This window comes from Danaus plexippus, chromosome 11 (assembly GCF_018135715.1).
Source record: "Danaus plexippus chromosome 11, MEX_DaPlex, whole genome shotgun sequence".
Taxonomy (NCBI): Eukaryota; Metazoa; Arthropoda; class Insecta; order Lepidoptera; family Nymphalidae; genus Danaus; species Danaus plexippus.
The window spans coordinates 6881169-6899664 of NC_083544.1; the positions used below are offsets into that span (position 1 = coordinate 6881169).

An 18496-nucleotide genomic window follows, 5' to 3' on the forward strand; every position below is an offset into this window, starting at 1 on the left:
AAAAAAACTATTGGATATATATTATATTAATAAATAATATCATCAGGAATATTTTAGTATGGTTTACGAGACGAATTTAATGATTTACAGTCATTAAATAAAAAAGATGCAGCGAAATGACAATATATGACGTTGCGGGTAGTATTATATCCGTATGTGTAAGGAGGTAATGCTTGTAGCTCGGAGCTAAATCTATCACTAACCGAGTTAAAAGCCATCAAGGTGTCCATCCTACATCGTTAATGAGCTCAAAATGGGGACAAAACGTTATATCAGCTGTCGAAAATAGCTCACTTAGTACCAGAGTGTAGCGATGGACTATCTGGAATGACCTCGTTCAACGGGGACCATTCGATTACACTGATAACCCTTATACCCATACGTAGATGATCTAATCGTTTGAATTCTACTTTGTGCTTATATAAAATTAAAACAGTCGTGAATAATGTTGAATAATGTATTCAAATTTTAACAAATATTTGGTATTTATTGACTTATCTATACCCATCGACTAACCCTCTGTCAAGTACTTAATGCTATCCGCATTATATTTTCGATTCAGCTTTGACTACGGTATTGTATCTTAAAAAGTGACTATACATAGTGGTTTAATTAGTCCATATTGTTAACCATATCTATCGATTTCAACCAAAGACTTCTATGAAATTTTTTTAAATAAAATATTTGCATTAAAATATAATATATAAACAAGATGATGGCCTTTTTATTTAATGTCTCTCCAATAAAGGAGCAGATTAAGAAACGTATTAAAGATAACAAATGAGGTTGAGAAAGAATAATAAATTTGACTTGAAATAACTTTAACATTTTGTGTTAAGTTTAAATGTGTAAGTTGAACTCTTAATAGCATTTTACTCTGTAAGATTGTAATAAACTTTTGTACTATTAAAATTTATACGCCGTCCGAGATATTTTATGACATTCTATACTATCCAACGTTTCATATTATGGCTTTGTTGCGAAAAATTTTTCCATTAATAAATTATTTCAAAAGGTTTTACATTTTTATTTTCTATAATACATTGGAGCGTGTGAAATGGTATTTGTTCAGGACCGAACCCCTCTAGAGTACGTGACTGGTTCGGTTTTATCCCATATTATCAGGTAGCTGTGCGGTCTAATACTTTTTGTCCCGATCTGCTTTAGTTTAGAAAAAAATCTCATCCATATAACCTCTAAATACCGTGCTGTGTCTGAAGTCTACTTTATATATTCAGAGTAATTTAAAACGTTAACATGTTCAGGAAATTTGTACAGCTATAATTTACCCAACAAAATATTGTAAAGCGAACTAAATAGATGATATAAAGATCAATTACCCATGTCAATTCTCAGTCGAAGTTTAAAGCATGCCGCGTTTTATACATTTCAATTTGTATTAATCTGCAGTCCGCTGTAATAAAACAGCTCCACACAGAACACTCGCAACAATCATTGGATAAACGGAACAACATTTGTATAATGCGATATTATTCGTCTCATTTTTTTTTTTGTATTTTACGAGGGCCTCCGGTAATTAAATGTTATCGGATTCCAATATGAGGGAAATAAATTATTTCGGTAATTATTTCTTTGTTATTAATGTCCAAGATGTCTGTATTCGCATTGATGGTCGCGATAATTGATTTTTATTTTCATCTTTATATATATGTTTTTTGTTTTAAGCTTTTTCTAGCTTCGGAAAGATATTTTCTTAAGTATCATCTGCTGATAACTGTTTGAATAAAACTATTCCGTCGTGGTTAAAGAATCTAATGTTTATTTTGTATCTTTTTTATCAATGATATGTTTGAGTCAACTATCGCTTTTCTTTTATTTTAAGCAGAATCACAAGGTTAATAAAATTTTGTCACAAAAATTAATTGTCTGGCTTAGGTACACGTCTCCACGTAGAGGATGTGTCAGCGTTACTGGCGTCTCAGACAGCCTTACAACGACTTGTCCCAGGCTTCAGGTTTAACCTTGGCTTTAGTGCCAAATATTATCACCACGGAACGCTACTAGAAAATTTGGGCGATGACGCGCTCTTAAAGAATAGAGAGCACTTTAACTGGTATGCAGAGTTTTATAATGTTTATTTTCATATGAAAATAGTATCATAAATTAGTGTGTTTACAATATGTCTAATATTTTTATTTTAAGGTTCTGTCATATGTGGAATCACCAACAGCCTCATTTGTACAACAATGTGTCCCAACTCGAAGCCGAGATGACGTTGAACAAGCAATTTGCTCTGGAGCACGGTATTCCAACTAATTCGTGTTATTCGGTGTCGCCTCACCATTCTGGAGTGTATCCTGTCCACGAGCCATTGTATGAAGCTTGGAGGAAAGTGTGGGATGTCAAGGTCACCAGTACTGAAGAATATCCTCATCTACGACCAGCTAGGTTAGTGATACTATCATTTAAATAAAACACTAATTCTAAACGAAAAGAAAAAATGTATGACAATATACATATCAGTCGACGAATCAAAGTGCCGCTTTAAAACAGTCTGTGCTTAAGTGCAACTATGGAGACGATATCAAATTGAATTTCCACGGTATTCGACCATAGTGAAGTTGTTTATGATTTCCTATATTGAATCGAGATACAAAGTTGCTATTTCATGTTTCCATGCACACTTGTTCGATGCTTTTATTGTAGGTGTTACGTACAGAAACTTATTGTTACTATAGCTGTTCTACAAAACGACCCTATCTTAATATGAATGGAACTTTCAAAATGAAAATGTTATTTGACAAAAATTTTTGAAATTCGAATTGTTGAGTGAGTAAAGAAGATCGATCGTGAATACGATGAATGTTCGGTAAAAAAATTCTTTGCGTATATTGGGCGCTAAGTTACAACAAATGTTTTCATTACTGAATTCTTGGTACATATTCCTGTGTCAAGACACCTAGCGTACCATAATTTTGCGAAGTAGCTTTGGGAAATCTAGAATATTGGAAAAGATCGAGGGTACATTATTAACGAAGACCCCTTAATATTTTATGGAGGTCATATTAGGTTACGGACAACTGTCTTACGTTCATGCAAAAAATCTTTTTTGATAAAAATTTTGCATGAAAATTAGATAAAATTTAATATAATCGAATTCTACCTGCCCTTGTCGGGCTCTAAGATCACCTTTGCCCTGTTCGCTTGAATTTTTTTTTGTATCCATTCTTTATGTCGAAAGTTAAATCAAATTAAAATATTTCTTTAGATTTCATCGGCGACTGATAAATAATAGTTTTTAATGAATTAAAATGCTTCTGTTACACGTTTTCCATATTGACTAGGTATATTCGTATTTGATTGGATATATCCACGGTAGACTTGTATTGGAATTGTTAGTGGCGTCGGTGTTGTGGTTACCAAACTCCTATTGACCGCAAGCGATGCATTGCGGCGACGCCACACTTCACATCGAGCGCATTCCTCTACAGATACTTGAATAAGCAATATTGTCCTCAGATATAGGACGTTATTCAACCATTTTCATATAAATTTTGCTAGCAAAATATATGGAAATTAATATACATGAGATCTATTCATTTAAATGAAACTAATATTTTTCGGATAAACTACGCGTGATTTATTTTTGTAAAAAACTACATACTCCCGACGTTTCGGTTACTTTTCAGCAACCGTGATCACGGGCAGACGAGATGTGGGTGTCTCACGCGTAGTTTATCCGAAAAATATTAGTTTCATTTAAATGAATATACATGTTTTTTTACAATTTATTTGCTTTAAAATTCATGTTGGTTCTAGAATAAATATGTTCTGGTTCAGTTTTCATAACTCTTATAAGTCTGTTTGAGTTAAAATGCTAATCGTAGATTTGTATGTGATGTTTACTTTGCTATTTAAATGAATGTGCATAACAAGTACAGTGGTATGGTTATTCTACGTTCCGATTGTAGAAAACTTGGTGCACGGGTAGATATACGATATGTGACTTTGTCGAGTCTTATAAAAAATACATATTTTTGTTATAAAAGAAAATGTATAAAGTCATTCACATTAATAACACGAAGATATATTTTTCTAAATGAACAATCTCGTCTGTAGTCCATTTAAAGTCTTTGATGTAGAAACAATTATGAAATGTAGTTTCAAGTAGCAATACAAAATTATAAATTGAGTTGTGATAAGTTAGTTATATGTAATTGTTTTGTTTAATTCTTATTATATCAATATAAGTCAAATTATATTCAATAGACAAACCAATTTGGCAAGAGATTGTAATAAATGAGTCTTCTAAAGGGGTGATCAATAAATTGACAAGAAAAGTCTATAATTAAATCAATCGAGTAGCACTTAATTGTTTTATATTCACTATTTTAAGTTAAATAATTTTAATAAATGCTTTTGAGCGGCACAACTTGTACAGGTTACGACTGAAATAAAGCTTTATCTTGAATTTGTTTTCTGTATTATGCTCGTTTAAATGTAGGTATTTTCGTAATTTCAACATTATTCTGGGTGAAATTTTGTTAAATAAATAAAAATCTTTTATTATTATATACTAGATTGCGCCGCGGTTTCCGTCACCGCGGTGTTATGGTCCTACCACGTCAAACCTGTGGTCTTTTCACACATACTCTACTTCTGGAGCGGTATCCAGGAGGCAGGCAGCGTCTCGACCGCTCCATACAGGGCGGGGAGTTGTTCCAGACAGTTATTAACAACCCGGTGAGTATTATACAAGTTTGGATCCTATGTGTATATGAGCAAGGTTGTTTTTAGTATGAGCTAAATAAAATTTAATCTTATACATGTATATATAGGTACGAAATTGCTTTGAAACTGTAAATTGCGATACATTAATACTTATTAATATTATTATGTATGACTATACATAAATTCGCACGTAGTATAAGTGTTGTCATAGTTTGGTTCGCTTGAAATTCTTAAAACTCACAGGATATCGGTTTATGTTTTATGGGTATACAATATTCTGTTTGGGTCTATCAGCGTCAAGGAACAATAATACACACACTTTTACAAAATGCTTGTGGTAGCGATAAACAAGTTTTATGGCGAGAACATCCTTGAAAACTGGCAACAACCGTTATATGCCCGATGGGAAATTTGGTTTGAGATTAAGTAAGGAAAGATATACAGCAAAAAAAAAGATGTGTTCATCATTTTCAGTATATATTTCATAATATAATATATTGCATTTTTATATTTATAATATAATTCTTAGAATTATGTACACACTATGAGTTCTAGAATGTTCTTAATTCTAATACATTTTATATCATATTCCTCTGTTTGTAAATAGTTTGTGAACCGTCATTAATAACTTATGATTATTCCGTACTAGATTGTTGCGAGTTATGTCGTAGTTGGTACAGTTGAATATCATGCGGGGCTGAGTTATATTTGTTCTGCGATGTAATGACTGAGCAAATGTTATCAAACTTTATATAAAAAAGTAACCGATAAACTTAGTCCATATATAGAATTATTTATGCTAATCTCCAATCAGATTTTTATAATTATAGCTTAATTATAGCGTTTGGTTTAACATTTTTATCGTGAAATGAATATTATCTCTTATAGAAATCGAAATATTCAATGTGTAATCAAAAACCAATTAGTGCTATTTCCATGTTAATGGACGTGGCCTTTTAATTGATCGATGTCCTATGATCGGGTGGTCTAATAGTAGAATGTATTTATTACAATGTTACGTTTATAAGTTTATATTAACGGTGTGGCTTAATGTCAGTTTATATAAATAACTGTTTGGCTGTTTGAAAGGATTTTAATATTAAACTAAAATCGTTTGGCAGCAATTATTTCGTTGACAATGTCAAACCTCACGGACCCGAGTGTTCTGAATGTCCATCAATAACCTCGTGTTCAATTTACTGCCAGCCTTTGACTCTCCAATTACAAGACATAGACGCTCTTGCTATGTAATCGGAATTTTTGGAGGGCTATCCATCAAGGAATTTATTTAATTGGTTATATTCCTGTTGGATTATGGAAATTAATAGTGGATTAGTTTATGCTATCTATATACGATCTTTAGTTTAATGTGTGTGCAAATTTCTTACGTTGAAATGTATCTGTTTTAATTGAATTTTTTTTACCTACATAGAAATTCAACAATATTACGGAGAGGAAAAGAGTTGTACCGTCGTAATATTGTAATTTATATGAGAATATCATTATTTCCATTGAGGGCATTGTTAGAACCATTGATGGTTAACTTAGTAAGCACAGAACCGCTTTATACTTTACTCAATCCGCATGTCGATAGCACGGCCTTTTTCTATTCAAGTGAGCTATGATGAATGTGCTATACTCGGAATGATAATTATTTTCCATTGTGCTAAAGGCGTTTTAAAAGATAAGCGGTTTTTAATTTCAAAAAAACATAATGAGGGCATCTATTAGAAAGAATAATAAATTGACTATAGTGATAGAATTGAGTCTATTGTTGATATAATTTAAGCGACATTCCTAAAATATTCAAACTAAATTCACTGAATTCTGTTATCGGAATGTTTGGAACAATGTGAATGATCTATCAATCTAATTTATATATTTACTGTTTGAGTTTATTAATCAAATTGAATTTGACAAATTGTTTAAGTACTAAATTGTAACTGTTGTTGATAGCTCATAACTGAAATATTAGAATGTATGCTCGCTCCATATATTGTTACGTGTAATGTTGTCTCCAACAGATAAACGTGTTCATGACTCATATGTCAAACTACGGGAACGATCGTCTCGCGTTGTACACGTTTGAATCCGTCGTTAAGTTTCTGAGATGCTGGACGAATGTGCGTCTAGCCTCGGCGCCACCACTGTCACTAGCCGAAAAATATTTCCAACTGAGACCAGACGAACTGAACCCACTATGGGGGGTGAGTATCATTTGTTTAGTTATAGTTTCGTTTAGAAAACTCTAGGTTTATTATATTTAAAATTTGTTTGTGGCCTACATTTTTTACAGCAATGCTTTTGTTCTCTCACGGATTTATTATAATAATGCAGTCGAGCTTTCAGACTAGAAATATCTTCGCTTTGCCTCAGATAACAAACAATATTTTAAGTAAGAATCTCTCAGACCGGCAGGTCGTTAAAAAAAAAAATAGCAAAAGCTTAGCAAAAAACCGAGCTCTCCCGCAACAATCGCAAGAAAAATTGTTCTATTTAATTTACTGCTGTCTTATTCTTACTGGACATTTATTTAGAATTTTTATATAAATATTTTATATGAGAAATTGTTTTATACGAAGATTAATGTATTTCCTAAATATGAAATGATTTTCCGTATTGAATATTCACATAAATATTGCGTTAATTTAATAGAGGAGTTCAGATATTAAGTGGTTGTTATAACAGAACGAGTGATCATTGTTAGGACCCGGCCTATTTGAATATTCATACAATAAATTAAAATGACTTATACAAATATCACACCATATTTGAACTATACGAAAATAAATTAATAGTTTTAGCAACACAGTCTCGCTTTAATTACTTCAACCGAAGTTTCCTATGAAAAATATTGAAACATCATATTTTTGTAATTTGTATCGTTATAAAATGCACAAAAACTCAGAAATAATTAGCGTCTATACGAGTGACAGGTCTGTATTTCACAGTGTTGTAACCATGTAGGTCGTTTGTTAAATAGGTCGCGATCTATTTGTTCATTAATTTTATTTCTTTTAATATACTAATATTTTTAGATTAAAGAGAGTATAATGAGAAAATCATTAAATTTTCATTATTTTCCGACACTATAATATTGCTTGTCAGTATCATACAATTTCGTCTCTAACTTATCCAGGTAACGTTTTGTTTATCTTACAAACTGCATAATAGTTTTATGTTTTACCGATTATAGGGAATGTGAGAACATTTTTTTTTTTGTAAATCAAATAATATATATAAAGCTTTTACATTAATTCAATTTATAAAATTGATTCCCGCGGTGTTTCGCACATCTGATCATCGTTGTGGACACAGTATGGGAGTCTGTCGGTTTTTCGTACACGGTAAATACAAAGTATTAATATCTGAACAGAGATGTTTTTATGTTCACAACTTATTTAAAATGTGTCACGTATTACGGTTTTTTGAAGCGTTATTTCTGTTTAACATTGAATATAATTCATTTGTGTTTTTCATTTGATATTTTTTTAGAACACAATTTTTAAATTCAATTCGTAGTCAATTTGTAATTTTCCTGCCACAAGCTGATATAGATATATATTGCTTTTGTCTCCTGGTGATACACCTGTGTGTAACTACCGCTCACATTGAACGTAAACTGTGAACGCTTTTCAATATGCTCTGATGCTGCTCATTAAAACGAAGAATATAGATTTGATGAATCCTTCAACAGAACCCATGTGACGACATCCGTCATAGAAAAATCTGGTCGAAATCAAAATGGTGCGAGACATTACCTAAGGTTTTGGTAATAGGTCCCCAGAAGACGGGGAGCACAGCCCTATATACTTTCCTCGCGATGCATCCAGCACTGGTGCCGAATCTTCCCAGTCCAACCACGTACGAAGAATTACAGTTCTTCAACAATAACAATTACCTCAAAGGATTAGATTGGTGAGTACTTTCATTTAACAATATTTTTGATATCAATCTTATTACAATTATTACACTCGTCTCATTTCAAGGGCCGCTTTAAATTTTGTTTGTGTTACTTTATGTAGTGATTGTATCTTAACATTCATTTACTACATTATTATAATTTATTTTCTTTTTACCTAGAATTTTTTTAAATAAACATTGTGCTTTTTGATATATTTAAAACAGTAACCTTGTATAACATTATAATCTGCGGTTTACTGAAAGTGAATGTAATATTTCGGAATCTTTAATGTCATATCTTGACGACGTGCTCAGCGTTTCAGTGTACAACCATTTTTCAGTGTACAATAAAGATAAATAGCTCGTTTTACGTGCAAGTTGACTGTGCTCTTGAATAATATATCAAAATGCTCACGTGTCCTAGATATAAGCTTCGTGACGCATTATTGTAACGCTACACCCGTGCGGAGTTACGTTAATTACGATCAGTAAATGTAATAAGGTTATTAAAAAATATTAAATACATTTTATATGTAACTTTGAAAGGAAACTATTTTCACAGTCATATAAATATAAATTCATTGCCGTTTTCATAGTTATTGGTATTAGTAATTAAAAAATATTATTCGTTAATAAAAATGAAGTATTGGTATTTACTGCAATGTAGATTAAGACTGCCCTTCGTCACTTTTCGTTTGCTTTATATATTTGTAGGTATATAAGATATAAATTCCTAATTATTTTCTAAGCGCCAAAACTATTTATTTATTTACTTGTTGGGAAACATACAGCTTATATAACTAGACGTTATTTCGTAAGATTAAAACAATTCGCCAGAACAATTTCCACAGTTATTTTGGATGGAGTTTACGGGTGAGATATACCTCATATTGGGAAAATAAAAATATATGAAGGAGATTAACGCGGAGGGGAATAAAATATACATTTTTAAGACATATAATATATATATCAAGACGAACCGCAAGGCTATGGATTAATAGCGGAATAGAAGTAGTGAAATAGTGACGCTACTGCAGTCCAAATGTTGAAACCGCATTCTATCAATGTCGACTTTCTTGTTTGCATACATTGTAGATTTGATTTGTATACCATTGTGTGTGTGTGTTAAATGTTCGATACAAATAAATCTTTTATTTGATGTCAAATATTTGAATGGCACGTACGATACATAGTTCAGTTCGTTTTTGGATGTAGTGCTGAAGTTGTCACTGCCGAATTTGATTACAAAATGGAATAACGCGTCGAGTCATACTTTAACGGCGTCAGGGTTGACTGATATCCGATTTTCCGTACAATATATAAAAGGCTTACAATTCTGATGTCAACTTTTCTACGTAACACGTCAAACAGCAATTTGTATCGTGCTGATTTACTCGACTCGTATACAATGTATCTCAAGAGTTTTCCTCTTGTCGAACTTTGTCAGCTACGACCGCTTATAAAGGGAGATAATATATCACGTTGGTACACTGTCGCTTAGTGTCGTGTAGTTCAGGAGTCATAAAAACTATGGCATTGTGCTTCTATTGTTCTGTTCATATAATCATCAATTTCAATTGTATTTCATTGAAAGTAGTTCTTTGGTGTTGTTTCTAAGAATCAAACTTATAATGACGTATAACACAGCTCTTGGGGCTTGAGAAGAAATTATTTATATATTAATAAATTAATTTAAATATAACATCAAAGTACAAAGCCATCCGTTAAACTCAGCTATGTACGCTGATTACATACTGCATACATTACAAGAACAAGAGCAGTTTAACATTGTAATGGGAATCGTTCGAGGTTCGAACATTGAATTCAAATGAAGCAATTTGTTGGCTTATCTTTCGCATGATACTGATATTGGAAATGAAGGGATGTGCACGCAATCTTGACATTCATAATAATCGATCGATTTCTTGTCGAAACGAATAATCGTAAAAAAAATTTATCGATACCAAAAGAGACTTGCACTTTTATGTATATCAATCGGACGTTTTCTGGCCACGAGTATTTGATTAGTATCGTCGCTATCTGGCAAAAGTGCTTTTATGTCTTTCAATAAATGGGAATGCTGTAAAATTTTTAAACGTCGGATTTTATTTTGTCCTATAAAATAGAATTTTGCTTTACCAGAGACTATAAAATTTGAGGTTGCGTTTTAGTGAATCATTTTTGTATTTACACAATGCGTACTTTACGTAACTTGTTTTATGTCACTTGTTTTAAAGAGGATAATATATTTCATAGTTTTTTTAAAACATCGGACTATTGTAACACCGGTTATAAAAGCATTAAATCCAAACTTAACTATATTATTACTGATGTGTATAGTGTGAATTGAGACTGTTTTGTTTTTTCAATTCATTATCCCACTAAGAGTCAATACGCCCTAATTAAATCTCGTAAATTTCATCAACTCTACAAGCATAACAAAAAATATCTACAATTATTAATTAAAAAAACATTATCAGGTACTTAAATTTCTTCCCTCCGAGCCAAAACAACGGCACTCAGATAACTTTTGAGAAGTCAGCAACTTACTTCGACGGGGATTTGGTACCACGGCGCGCCCACGCTCTGCTTCCAAACGCCAAGATAATTGCCATACTTATATCGCCCTCTAAAAGGTATGTTATTAATATAATCCTATCATTATTGTCATTATAATTAATAGTCAAAATTATAATATAATTCATAACATAAATAATTTATGGTAATGCTTAGTTCGGATGTTTCTAATAAAAATTGTTTTAATTGGTTTAATAAGTAATTAAACTTAATGAGAGCTTTCACAGCTAAATAATACTTGTAGTACATATGAAAATAAAATTTAAAAAAAAACGCCCTGCTATGCATATGCTATTATGTATGTAAGATATTTATATATAAATTTTAAGAGAAAATATTTTCATAAAAATACATTATAACTTTTCCAGTTCTAACATATGACATATTTAATCAAATATGTCATATGTTGGATTTCAATTTACTTTTTTTTCTTTTGTTTATATTATTCACATTATATTATATTATATAAATAAATTTAATTCTTCATAAAATAATCTAAAACATACCATTTAATAAAACTGCATTTTACTTTGAATAGATGAAAATATAAAGCTTTCATCAGAGTTCCTTTCAAAGGACAGGGTTTAAATAGTTAATTTTCTTTCTCCGTCAGTAATCCAGGTTCAAGTAAATAGCTATATAAATAACCGGGCTAACGAACAGCTATGGAAAAAAAAAGGTCGTTTGAGGGAACTGTAGGAAATTAGTAACGTACCGCATTACGGCTGGTTAATTTGGTTCCACTGTGTCATTCGCTAAACAGGAATTTAATGCTACCGAACTAATTCAACTGTCCCATATTTCTCACGAGAGCATTTCGTCGCCTTTTCTATATATAAATAACTCGCGGTGTTGTTCGGTAATGGCTGTTCCTCATCCAGTCAACCCACATTCGTTTCGTATTCTTCGAGTATTTGTTTGATTATACAATGGAATATTGAATATATAGAGCAGAATGTTTCGCACAATGTAAAATGTAGCATCAATTTTTCCAACACAGATTACTTCCCCCGATTCAATTTGCTCCGTTGCAGTACATTGCTTTTATATTAAACGAGAAAAGTCCAGCGACCATTTTCCTAAATTATTTGTTAAAGGTCACGGGTGATTTGTAATTTCCTAAATATGATTGATGGTTTCAATACACTACCAATAGTATTTATTTCTCGATTCTGTGTTGGGTTCGACCTAAAGTAATAAATTAATTTTTCATATGCGTAGCCTATGAATAGTTATGAAAATAGAAATTTCTATGATATTATTCAGATAATTGATAGTTTCTATATTCATATCAAGTGATTTATGTAAATTTTTGTGTTATATAATTTATTTTTAAAATACTGTTAAATTCTATCGGTTTCGTTCAGCAGACAATAATACTGTTGGCGCTATGTGGTTATATAATTTGAGTTTCTCGATAGGGCGTATTCGTGGTACCAACACATCCGTTCTCATGGGGATCCCGTAGCTAACAACTACACCTTCCACACAATCATCACAGCGAACGACTCAGCAGCGAAGCCGTTAAGAGACCTCAGGTAACATAAAAACCATATTAGGTATATGTGAATTACTTTAAACTGCAACGTATTTTACATTTAAATTATAAAAAAAAACATTCGTCTTAATTCTATCGATGTTTGTATACACAAAATTATATTATACATAATCGGATTGTATACATTTCAGATATTATGTCTAATGTTGTAAATAAGGATTATGTATAATATAACTTAGCAATGTATACAACATAAGTATATACATTTCTCATAGTTCTAATAAAATTTAATACATATCTTTGTAAATTGTTTGAAAAGCATCAGCGTGGAGTATCACAAAGTACATTTTTCCATCACATGATTGCAGTGTTTGCGCTCTGAATCCACTAACAATTGTTCGCTAACCTTATATCATAAATACCGGAGCAAAGGTCACACGTGTGCACTTCGCTACTGTTTGCTGTTTAGTTTTAAACGTTGAATTGCAGAAATGGGGTTATATTTTACTCTAAGCGACGTCACGACGTGTCTATTTTAATTCTAACAATAATGTGGTATAGAAATACTGTAGACTAAACATTGCTTGAGATTTTGATGAGATATGAAGCGATCGCGTAATATAACACGCACTATTAACACAGTTTATAGTTCATTGAACCTTAAGTAATATACGAAAGGGGAAAACCATAATGTATTAATATAAAAAAATATGTGTTCAATACTTTTAATTACGGTGCGGTAATTATGGCACGAATATTTTAAAACAGATGCTCTGAAAATGTTAAAACTTATATTTATAGAGTCATCTGTTGCGAATTTATAATTATAACTTGTTATTGTTGAAATGTTTCCGAACGTGTTGAGTCATACGTACATTTTGGATTTTGTTTTGAGTTTCCAATGTCTTTTTTTATCGTGACATAACAGATACACGTATAATAAAATATCTTAAGAATGCTATCGAAATACCCAGACAAGTTTTAGCAAATAAATTTTATGGCACATGCTCGCGTATCGAATGGTTTTACCTTCTAAAGATGACTAAAACAAATCACAGACAATTCGCTTAGTGAAAAATAAAAGGATTGTAGGTACTTTTAATTTAAAAAAAAACTCAAGTAGTTTTTAATACTTCTAAACGATTAAATGTTTTGAATTATTGTTTACAAATCGTCAAATTATTTCTAAATTTAATGTGGTTGTAAATGTAACTAACTGTGTTTCTTTTTCATTACGAAAGAACAAAAGAATAATATCTATAAATATATCAATAAACAAGAATATAAATATATTAAATATTATATTATTTAGCAGTGAATTTTGATTTTATTGACGAATAGCCAGTTTATAAGCTAGTTATATAACAGGAACCGTTGTCTGAACCCTGGGAAGTACAGCCACTACCTGGAGCGTTGGCTGGTGGAGTACAGCGCTCATCAGATTCACGTGATGGACGGGTCACTGCTAAGATCTGAACCAGCTACAGCAATGCATGGACTTCAAAAGTTCCTTAAGATACAACACGTCGACTACGACAAGCTATTGAAGTAAGATCACGCTGTATATATTTTAAAGCACAGATCATGCAAACTGAAATAAAACCTTATTGTGACATATATAAAATTCATTTTTGTATAGTTAATGACGAAAAATTTAAGTTTATTATTTATTGTCAAAAATGTCGCATCAGAATATTTTTATATAATAATAGATTCCTGAACGTGAAATATGCCTTTAAGTTTTTTTGAACCTGCATCTGTATGAGATGATCGGATTTAACAAGACATCGAAGTTGATTAAAAATTAACTTTGTGTTAAAATAAATTTATGGTGTTTGGTCGACTATTATTATTATTATTGAACTAATAAGCAATCATTTAATTTTTATGAAAACCAATAATATCTGTTACCCTAGAAATTAAAAATAATGCTCTATCTGCCTCGACCATTGCCTGAACATTGTTACTCAGTTTAGAAAAAAATATAAACTTTCAGATTTCTTAATCAGGAGTGCTCATAATGATACGTATATTTTGTTTTTAAATAAAAAAATTAATTGAGTTTTGAGATGACGTAAAATGAGTGTTGATTCTTTTTTCTAAAAACTGCCTGACAAATAATGATTTAAAACTAATTATTTCACTTCCCTAATCTTACTCTCTTTTGTATCCCGATAGTTTTGCTATACAGGAATATTGAGTTGGGTTATTTCTATCGGAAAAATTTCCTTTCATTAAAAAAATCCAAACATGTAATATTCTAGTAATTTCTAACCACATTTAACTCTTTCAGATACGATCCCAAAAAAGGTTTCTTCTGTCAGGCCGTCAGCAACGAGAAGACGAAGTGCCTGGGCAAGTCCAAAGGCAGAATATATCCGCCTATGGAGGAGAGGTCGGCTAAATTCTTGAGGCGGTACTACACGCCTCACAACACGGCGTTGTCCAAACTGCTGGTCAGACTCGGCCGCCCAGTGCCGCAGTGGCTCAAGGACGAACTGACGAACGGATAACATTACTTTCAACCTAAAAGGTTGAAACGAAACAGGAAAATGACTCACGGTTTGATTAAAGTATGTGTGATGTAGTGTCGTGTAACCGAGTTTTAAACTCGGCCTAGATACGTAATTGTTTTTCGAAATGTCTATGTGAAGTGTACTGTTGAATATCTTTGTGCGAGGACCTTTGTAATATAAACTTTGAGAATATTAAAAAAATGTATTTCGTCACTGTATGAAGTATATTTTTTTGTTTTTTTTTTTGTTTTATATGTAATTTTTTTGGTGTAGTTTGTAAAATTGTTTTAGAATAATTCGATTGTCATATTTCGATGTAATAGATTTCTGCTTGCCGATGTTTTATTTAACTTAGCCATTAAAATGCCGATGTCATCGGATTAGGTGCTATCGTTATGTTTTTGTGAGACGTATAGCGAGAATCCCTTAGGAAACTGGCCGTTTTTTTAATAATTATAAACAATATATGAATATTACTTGAATATGAGCTTGCATTATAATGAATTGTTTTTAGGAGCTGACAGATTCATCTCATTCCAAGGGACGGTGAACGCTTACTTAGTATTTCTACATACACGTACCTGATGCAATTATAAATACAGTTATAGATAATTTAGACTGTCTAATGTAGAAGAGGTTCTTATTATTTCCCTCGGTGCCATCACTACCGAACAATACATTTATTATTAATAATGAAATTCAATAAAAACGAAACAGGAATTTCTGTCATGACGTCATTTCCGTCGCGTTAATTTAATGTATTAACATATAAATACATATGGGATGAATTTCATATATAATTTCTATATAATCGCACGAACACCTCACTTATATTTTTACAGTCTACTCAACGATCAATTACGAACAAACTAGTCCTACAATTAAGTCCTTATATAATTAAAACGAACACTTCAATGTTTTATCCTAATTTACTCGGTATAGATACAATTGCACTGCTATCCAATATCATTTATCCCTTTCTAAAATCTAACAAAAGATAAGGATGTACTGCGTCTAGAATATTCTACATTTTATTAACATTAGGTGTCTAATGCTATAAAGAGAACTGACGTCACAGTGAATCTTAAATGTATTCGGAATATATTTTGATACGCATGAGTTTATTGGCAGAGGTTTATGGTCTGACGATTGTTAACAATTATTTACTATAACGTAATAGTTGGTACTTAACTTCCCTTGTAATAAAATAAAAAAAAAAAAACTCGTCTACGCCTGAACATAGATAATATAAAATATATTATAAATATATTATAATCGAAATATAATGTAAATTATTGAATGTTTTTTATAATTATGTATTATTGATTATAAATATATTTTTTTCCGTTTTTTCAACAAAGCTTTATAGATTAGAGTTTTATGTCTACACTTCCGATGTTTTCTATGGATTGTGAAGTGGTGTGTTACGTAGGTATGGCCTTGAAATTGTATAATTCTATTCGGCATTCATAGTTGTATAATTGTTATATATATAATTTAAATTTTTATTTATATACATACATACGAGGATTTGTTTATTGAGCTCCTACTTTTTTAATGTAAGCATCGTTCATTGATTGTTCTTATTGTATTTGAGGGTAACATTTCTTACGTAATACATTTTTTCTTTGCGTTATAGAAATTCAATGAGCTCGTTAAAATTCCTTGACGTCGCAATCGGGTTTTAAGAAATCTCATTTAATAAAGGCTTTTACTTATTCCTGTATTATTTCTTCAAAGGCAAATGACTGTTCTTAAAAATGTGTTCTGAGTAAGAAAGTAATACATCACTTATTTTATTAAATGATTTAAATATCGTCTCTCTTTATTCCTCACTAACCCTCGTTCCTGTTTCTACAAACCATCGATAGATGGCACTTTGAAGAATTTTACCAATAAACAACTTCCTTAGACATACAAATTCTGAATTTATTAAAAGACTTAGGGTTTAAAACCCAAAACGCACTATAATTAATATAATTCTAGTGCCCGCTCTCCCTTCGTATGCGTTCTATCAGTGGAAATAATATCTTATACAATTACATAAGATATATATACCTCGTACCGAGGCTTATCGTCGTGAAGACAGAATAATAAAATTTACTTGTTGCAACTTGCGTAATTTGGGATTGTTCTGTGTTAAGGAAAAGTAATATATTAAACGAACTTTACGAAAGATGCTATATGCTTATATTGCTAATGAATTAGAAGTGAAAACAGTATGGGAAATGTAAATGAAATCTCACTCACGAGTATTCATTTGAATAAAACTAATAATTTCGGATTGCTTTGCGTTATTTTATTATTTTGTTACATTCTCCCGACGTTTCGGTCACTTCGCAGCAACCGTGGTCACGGGCAGACGAGATGAAAAATGGTGTGCATGGTAAGAATATGGAAACCGTTGATATTTATATTGCCAACCGTATTGTTGAAGACATCACGTGCTTACATTCATCTCTGAATTAATTTAAAACACAATTTTCCATACTCGAAAGGTTTTGAGAAAACATTTTGGACTTTGCTTGTATGCTCACCTTTAAAGATCCTACATGTATATAGTTATTCAGGTATATATGTAGTTAATCAACTGCGAACAAATTTTCAATTAATGAATTTGTTAAGTTGGCTTAATAGTAACTCTGATAGTCTTGTAAGTCTGTTATTCTACTGAACGGAGTTTGAATAAAAAATTTAAAGGTTATGTATGTACTGAAATCCGTCAGTGTCAATCCATGACACACTATCAGGAGAAAACACGCTCTCCTCTTTTTAAAAAAGCGCGAAGTAACAAAAACAATCAATGTCTTCGGCAGTTGTTTGACTTTGATCTTATACACATGCATGATTAAAAAAAACTCAATATAAAAATATTTCGTATAAAGATTTTGTACACAAAAACTACAAACGCTTTAAAGGTTGAATGACAATGTTTAGTTGGTACAATTTATTCTCAAAACCATTGGAAAATATATTTTTCTGTCTTCAAAGATAGCACAATCAATAAACAAAGACCTTGATGGCGCGTCTTAAAAAGGTAATCTCGCTTTGAAACATTCAATTGGAATTGGTATTGAATAGGTAAAAGTTTAATCGACTCATTGGAATTCGACTTTCGGTAAAGATTTGCATTTATTGAAAGTAATTGAATCCAGACGTCGATAAAGTTTGATAGAAAACGTTTGAATTTCTTTAATTTTACTTTTTTAAATTAAATTAAATATTTCGATGCCCCTTTAGATTGCTCTCCAAAGATCTAGAGCGGAATGATGAGTTTTGTCCTATTGATCATGATTTTTTTCTGTTAAGT

General features: G+C 31.4%; 1 protein-coding gene across 4 annotated transcripts in view; it reads left to right on the forward strand.

Annotated features, from left to right (window-relative positions):
* LOC116765503 (bifunctional heparan sulfate N-deacetylase/N-sulfotransferase) overlaps positions 1 to 17003 on the forward strand; it is an 80506-nt gene extending 63503 nt beyond the window's left edge. For all 4 annotated transcript variants that reach the window (XM_032654961.2, XM_061521815.1, XM_032654962.2 and 1 more), the window contains exons 7-15: positions 1897 to 2074; positions 2164 to 2409; positions 4542 to 4704; positions 6717 to 6899; positions 8390 to 8610; positions 11076 to 11231; positions 12594 to 12710; positions 14039 to 14218; positions 14964 to 17003. In XM_032654961.2, the coding sequence (XP_032510852.1) occupies positions 1897 to 2074; positions 2164 to 2409; positions 4542 to 4704; positions 6717 to 6899; positions 8390 to 8610; positions 11076 to 11231; positions 12594 to 12710; positions 14039 to 14218; positions 14964 to 15183 (1664 nt within the window). In that variant the 3' untranslated portion in view covers positions 15184 to 17003. The remainder of the gene's footprint in view (positions 1 to 1896; positions 2075 to 2163; positions 2410 to 4541; positions 4705 to 6716; positions 6900 to 8389; positions 8611 to 11075; positions 11232 to 12593; positions 12711 to 14038; positions 14219 to 14963) is intronic.
* Positions 17004 to 18496: the final 1493 nt, after the last annotated feature.